The sequence below is a fragment of the Hemicordylus capensis genome, chromosome 4 (genome assembly GCF_027244095.1).
Source record: "Hemicordylus capensis ecotype Gifberg chromosome 4, rHemCap1.1.pri, whole genome shotgun sequence".
Lineage (NCBI taxonomy): Eukaryota > Metazoa > Chordata > Lepidosauria > Squamata > Cordylidae > Hemicordylus > Hemicordylus capensis.
In genome coordinates, this window is record NC_069660.1 from 238,606,521 (window position 1) to 238,613,782 (window position 7,262).

Here is a 7,262-nt window from a genome sequence, read left to right on the forward strand (position 1 = left end):
TTATGGAAGGGGAAGGGCAATTTATTTGCAAATATGAGGGCATGTCTTTTTTCTCTAATTGCTGTAAAATTACACTGGCTTGGATAGCAAATGAAAAAATACAGTCATACAGAATGAAACTTCTGTAACAACTTCATTTGGCCAAAGATATATGATTTTCGAACATAGGAAGCTGTCTTATACCAAGGTCCATCTAACTCAGGATTGTCTACACTGATGGGCAGCAAGCAACTCCATGAATCTTTCTGAGCCCTACCTGAAGATGCCAAACTTCTGCATTCAGTGGAGATGCTCTGTCCCTAAGCTATGGCCCCATCCCATTTTCAATTATTCCACAAATAAAGTAGATCATAATATCCAGCAAATGCTTGTTTAGAGGTATTAGAAACAAGAACATTACTTTAACTGAACTGGAGAAAGTTCTGATGTAATCACCTCTTCTTTTTAGGGATAACCTACTCTGCTGTAACAGTTCACCCCATATATGATATAAGTATACTCAAGTCCTAAAGGGAGAGCTAAGTTCTAGGAGAAAATAATCTTCAAATGTGAATGTGTTTGCAGGATATGGCACAACAGTAGACAATATTGATCTGCTACACACTTCAGATCCACAGCATTCATACTAGGATCACTGAGTGGTATGCCAGACATATTGGATTCTAGACAGGCTTACTAGGAGGGTTAGGGGGACCTACTCTCAAATAGGTGTGCAAGAGAATGATCCTAGTCCTGTTGACTTCAATCATTTGCATCCTGGACCATAAGTGATTTGTGCAGTGGACTGCCAAACTGGCATTATGTGGCATTTGCAATAGCTTGGATGATACCAATACTACTACTGCAGCAGCAGCAATAGCTTGGATGATACCAATAGCTTGGATGATACCAATAGCTTGGATGATACCAATACTACTACTAGCAATAGCTTGGATGATACCAATACTACTACTGCAGCAGCAGCATCTAATGTGTAAAGCCAGCATAGTGTAAAAGACTTTACTACACGGCAGTAGTAGGATACAAACTAGCTTTTGTCAAAAGGTTACAATATCTGCCCAATTTTATTGGCATTTATTTTTAAGCTTTTTTGTTTCTGATTTGTTGCACAAACTACCATTCTCTTGATTCTAATGACTGGGTTGTATTTTTGTTCTGCCTAGGAAGAATGAGATGCAAGTCTAACTAATACAAGGGAAAAAATGTTAAGTCACCATGACCTTGAAGAAGCAGTGCCTCATCTCAGTAACCAAAAGATTATTTGGAAGGCTGAAAACAAAAATAGAATGATTCTTTGGAAACTGGTCTCTCTGTGTGTGCCAAGCTTCAGCTGAGAGGAACTTGCCATAACTCTGTAATGAACTCTTTTTCAAAGGAGAACATGGTCAGGCACAGAAACGCTTAAAAAAAAAAAGCTGAGTTGTGTCTGTTATTTAACTGCTTTGCATGCAGGCAATTTCTTTCCAGTTACTGCCAAAAAGCAGTTAAAGAATGTAGCAATCTCTTTCCTCTCTGGAGCACAAACATTACTTTCTAAATAGATACCACGAAAAAGCCTATACTTGGGAGAACATATTTTGGCTGACAGAAGAAAATGGAAGGGGAGAAAAGAGAGCAAAAGTCCTGTACTCCAACGGTTACAAAGCACAAGCAGTGTAATGTTAACAGATAAATTTCAAAACAGGACAGGAAACAAAGGCCTAGTACTCACTGAAGCAGTAAAGCCCTGTATGGACTGAAGAACTTCCTAGATTGCAGATGGGGGTTCAAACAACTGTGCCTCCATGCAAACCAAAAACCTCCAAGCAGGGGTGCAGCTATAATTGAGTGAGCAGATGGGTTCAAAGAATCCAGGCCTCCAGCTCGTGAGCCCCCCCCCCCCAGCTCCACCCCTATTTTCTTCATTATTTCTCTCACTCCGAGGGGCTGTTGGGGAGAGGAGTGAACACAGCTCCCATCCCCTAACTACACCCCTGTCTCCAAGAGATCTCCAGACACAAAATTAGACGTTAGGGCAGCCAGTTCTAGCTTAGGTCTCTAACATGCTATTCTATGGGCATATCCCCCGCCCCATGGAGGAGCATTCAATCCTGTCTGAACTTGAAGGGGTGCAACCCTGACACAGGTTACGAACTAGGCCCTCTCTCGCAATAAATAGCGGAATCAGCCTCCACCTGGTGAAAGGAAGTGGGAGGAGGAAAATGTAGGAGCGAAATCCCAGACGCGGGGGGAGGAGGAGAGTCTGCCTACATCCCAAACCCGCCTCACTGCCAAAACTTAGTTTTCAGAGAGAGACCAAGGCAAGCCTCCAGGCTCCATATCTGTTCACATCTTGGCAAGTGTGGTCCCGGGAGGCGGAAAAGACAGACAAAGGAAGCGCTTCTTCAGACTGCCGGAGTACAAACACGCTTCCCATCCCATTCCCTCTACAGTCCTGGGAGGGCTTTTATGTCTCCACGTCTCCCACCCGCCCCTCCGCCCAGCTCGCCGCTTTGTCGCTACTCACTCCAAGCAGGCACACTTTCAGCTCTCGTATCGCCATCATCTGCTTGGAGCGTAGCGGCTTCTCATCCTTCGGAGAAGTCAATCCCCCAGACTCTCCCGCAGGACCCAGCTCCACTGGATGCGGAAAGCAGCTGCGGCTCTTTCTGGGCAGCCCCAGCGTCGGCAGCCACCAGTCACATGAGCACAGCTCCGGCTCCTCCTCGCGTCTTTTTGGTGCTGCTTTCCCTCACCCGAACCCACCGCGTACAAAATATCTGCGCTTCAGCATATTTCAGGAGCCGCAGTTTCCATTCCTGGGTCTGCTGTGGTGCTGCTAATGCTGCTTGAGCATTTCCAGGCAGCAAGCAAGACGCAAACCCGACCGGCGGCTCACAATAGCAATGTAGAGTTCCCGCCCATTTTTCTCCTCGCGTACATTCCTCTGGCAATTGTTCGCTATTCCGATAGAACTAGCTGGGCCGGGCGCAGAACATTTGCGCCTCCCGCCGGCACAGCCACCACTACCGTCCTCGCCCGGCTGGCAGGCTTTCTGGCCGGCCACTCCACTCCACTCCTCTCCCCTCGTGCTTTCTGACGGGTCTGGCTGGTCCTTCCACTCCCCCACACACACACTCGCTCCCCCCCCCCGCACACACACGCTTTATGGCTTGCGGGGCCGGCGGAAAGGCCAGCCCGCCACCATCTCCTCCCCGTCGGTGGGGCGGGCCAGGTCAGCCTGGCACCCTCTCCTCCAGCGGCCCACCGCCTAGGGATGTGCAAGAACCTTTTCGGGGGCCACTGGGCCAGTTCAATGGAGGGAGGGGTGCCGCTTTAGGGGCAGGGAGGATGCACTTATCCCTCCTGCGGCTTTCCCCCCGCCGTCGCTCGTTGCTGTTAAAAGCCATCAGGGTGGCCGCATACCTCCCTGCCGCCCGTTGCCCTCAGCTGGAAGTGGCTGGAAGAACCGGGGGCACTCACATGCACACGGGACGGGGCACATGGGCCTGGTACTTCTGGCCAAGGAGGGCAACGGGGCGGCAGGGAGGTATGCTGCCGCCCCGAAGGCTTTTAACAGCAACGAGTGCCAGTGGGGGAAAGCGGTGGGAGGGGTAAGTGCGCCCTCCCCCGCCATTAAAGTGGCACCCCCACCACCTTCGAACCGCCCAGCCGCAGTTCTGTGTACATCCCTACTGCTGCTGCTGCCGCCGCCTCCCAGCCTCTTTCCCCACCGGCCGCCCCGGGGGCAGGTGCTCTCTTTCCCCGCTGGGTGCTTTCCTGCCCTGCACGCTCCTTCCACACCTGCCAGCTGCGGGCGCTCCTCTTCCCTGACCACCCGAGACAGCAGGCACTCTCCTTCCTGGCCAGCCAGGCTGTGGCATTTTCCCTCCTGCTGGCCCGGCGGCAGCCACCATTTTTTCTCTCCGCATCCATTACTAGTCCGGCAGCTGCTTGCAAACTCTCGCAAGAGCTGCCACATATGGGATTAGTGACAGGTATGCCTAGGAGAAATAAATATAGAAGCCAAGTGGCAATGTTCCCAATGAGGGGTGGTAGATGAAGTGCAGGGCCGTCCTGGCTCCTGGAGCGAGGGGAGGTGCGAAGCTCAGGGCAGTGGGAGGGGAGCGGTGGGGGGCCCTGGTGAGAGGTAACAGTGTGTGGCACTGAGACGCAAGGGCCGGTGGTGCAGATTCCTGCCTGGAATCTCCCCCTCTCACCACAGCCAACCAAAGCACTGCTCCCACCACTGCAGCTGCCACCTTCCAACTTAGTTGGCTCTGCAGGGCAGCTGTTTGCAAAGCAGATGTGCCATGGGGCCGGCCAAGTTGTAGGGCAAGTATTGCAAAAGAAGGGAGCTGCACTCCAGCCCAGAGGCATTGGGAAATCACTACGCTACAACCACTGATGGAGCAAAGTTCCTGCCTAGTACAGCAACTGCCCTCCAACTCAGCCAGTCATTAGCTGCACTGGTTTGCTGAGCAGACCACATCGTAGGTTCTGGCCTAACTGGAGAACAGTTGCTGGCTGCAACCTGTGGGAGCCACGCTCCAGGCCGGTGGTGGTGAGAAATATCTGCACCACCACCATTGGCAGAGCACAGCTCCTGCCCAAAGCTGCTCTCCAACTCAGCTAGCCCTGAAGCACACTCTGGCTTACTGAAAAGAGCATACTGTGGGGCCTGGCCGAGTTGGAGGGCAAGCAGAGGCTCTCTTACCCCGGGACTTCCGGGCCGAAGTCCAGGGCCTCCATAGCCCATGTGGGCCTGATAGCCCCCGGGTGGGGGGAATCCTCTTTAGTCTGTCTCGGGTGGTGTGGTTGTCCAGCCAAGCACGATGATGCTTAATTTGCAGGAGAGGAGGGCCCCCAAAGACCTTTAGGTCCAGACTCCAAAATTACCTAGGCACACCTCTGGTGACAGGCAGGAGCCATACTTCAGGCTGGCAGTGGTGGGAAATATTCACACTGCCATCATTGGCAGGGTGCCGCTCCTGCCCACCACAGCAGCTGTCCCTCCAACTCAGCCAACCCCATGGGGTGGTCTGGTTTGCTAAAAAGAGCACACTGCATGACCTGGCCAAGTTGGAGGCCCACTGATTTGACAGGCGGGACTCGGGAGAAGTGCTCTGAAGCACCTCTCCTGCCCGCTGCAGCCACCTCCTTCCATTATAGTCAGCCCCCTGGTGCACTCCCACTAAAGGACAGGGAGGCTTCAGGGTGATGCCCCACCCTGGGTGGTGCATTGCTGGTGGGGTTCAGGGTGATGTCCCATTCACCTCCCCCTAAGCATGGCACTAATGGAGTATGCATGGAATGGGGTGGTGGAGAGGGAGACAAATCTTCAAAATTACTTATTTTTTTTCTTTTTAATTACTTCTTACTTATACTTTTCTTTCTTTTTTACTTCTTTTTGCATTTATTGGAATTGCATATATACTGTTAGAACTGATTGGAACTTGATATATATCATTAAATAATCACTCTCTGAATCAAATGAGATTTACTCATGAAAGAAACTTACTAGCTAACTAACTCAACAGCTTATACCAAGTAGTTTTTTTCAAACCCTACTGATTAAGTCACATACAATATGGTAAATTTAGGTAATAACCAGGAATGCATACAATATACACTAAAAAGTTCAGATTTCAGATTCAGATTACCTTTATTATGTTATTACACCAGAACATAACAATAGCAGTACAATCAGTCATAGTAAAACACAACAATAATTTTAAAATGCTATCACTAAAAACTATAAAAACTGCTTCTAAGAGACTTTCCCAACACCAGAACAGTCATCGAGGAGGTACCAAGGCACGTCAAGCTCTTGAGGCTAAAAAACAGAATTTTGCTGCCTGATATGTGACCTTAAAGTCTTTATCAGATAAGATATAAATAATATCAAATTCATCCGGATGATTTGGCAGGTGTTTTTTTTTAGCAAGGGCTGGATTAACCTAATCTGAAGATCTGGGTAGAATACACATTGTAAAAGAACATGGGCTATTGCCACAGTATCACCATAATCACATGGGCATAACCGTTGGGAGACTGGAATACTGTGGAACCTGCCCTCCAATAGATATGAAGGAAGAGTGTCAAAGTGGGCTTTAGTAAATGCCCATCGAAACTTGGCAACAGTAAGTGTAGATAAGTAAGCCGCTGGAGCAAATCTCATAGGCTCTAAGAGGTCGATATGTTCTTCAAGGTCGACTTAAGTCATTCTGTAGTTCCAAATCCCAGACCCATTGTTTGATGATATCCTCGGCCTTTTTGAATGATAAGGACTATAAAAATCACAGCAATGAAACATGAAACAGCAGCACATGAAAACAATTTACATTAAATACTAGGGATGTGCACCGAATTGCTTCAATGCACATCCAAAGGTGGCACAAGGTTCCCTTAAGAGGAGGTGGACAGGTCCTACCTGCCTGTCCTCCATGCCCCCGCCAACCCGCCACAGCGCTATAGTTACAGAAAGACTTCCGTGAAAGCGGCAGCTTGTGCCACTTGCCGCTCTAAAATGTCACACCACGACGATGGGATGCGTCCCCGGCATCCCTCACATGGCATAAGCATGTAAATAGCATCGGCATTGACACCGTTGACATGCCGATGCCACATGAGGAATATTGGGGACGCATCCCATCACCGCGGTGCAGCATTTTAGAGGGGTAAGCGGCACAAGCTGCCACTTGCACGGATGTCTTTCTGTAACTATAGCACCGCAGTGGGCCGGCGGGGGCTTAGAGAATGTGCAGGTAGGACCTGCCCCTCACCTCTTAAGAGAACCCCGTGCTCCACACCAAAACATTTCAGTGCCAGGGAGCCGAAGTATTTCAGCGCCTCTCCAAAGAGGCACCGGAACACTTTTGGCTTATCCCTATTAAATACTCTTCCACCAGTTAGAACAATAATTATCAGATAATAATAAAGAAATCAAGCCAAACAGAGTTAAATTTATCCTTAGCCATGCAATTGGCATAGCTTACCAGACTTTGACTTCAATTCTAATTAGCCAGGCCTCCAGTGTTCCCTCCAACAGGGATTCCCAGATGTTGTTGACTACAAGTTCCCTAATCCCCAAGCAAAGGCTATTTGTGCTGGGGCTGCTGGGAGTTGTAGTGAACAACATCTGGTAATCCCTGTTAGAGGGAACACTGCTGGCCTCTAATCTCAAGGCCGCATTTGGGACACATCTTTGGGTCAAAAAAGGGATCTTTTAAAAAAAGCAGATTGCACTTTTTCCAGGGGCCAAAAGTTGGCATAAAGGTCTA

At 49.4% G+C, this 7,262-nt stretch overlaps 1 protein-coding gene across 3 annotated transcripts in view; it reads right to left on the reverse strand.

Moving 5' to 3' along the window:
- The window catches only part of RAB31 (RAB31, member RAS oncogene family), a 114,438-nt gene extending 111,344 nt beyond the window's left edge, over positions 1-3,094 (reverse strand). For all 3 annotated transcript variants that reach the window (XM_053247607.1, XM_053247606.1, XM_053247605.1), the window contains exon 1: positions 2,507-3,094. In XM_053247607.1, the coding sequence (XP_053103582.1) occupies positions 2,507-2,545 (39 nt within the window). In that variant the 5' untranslated portion in view covers positions 2,546-3,094. The remainder of the gene's footprint in view (positions 1-2,506) is intronic.
- Positions 3,095-7,262: the final 4,168 nt, after the last annotated feature.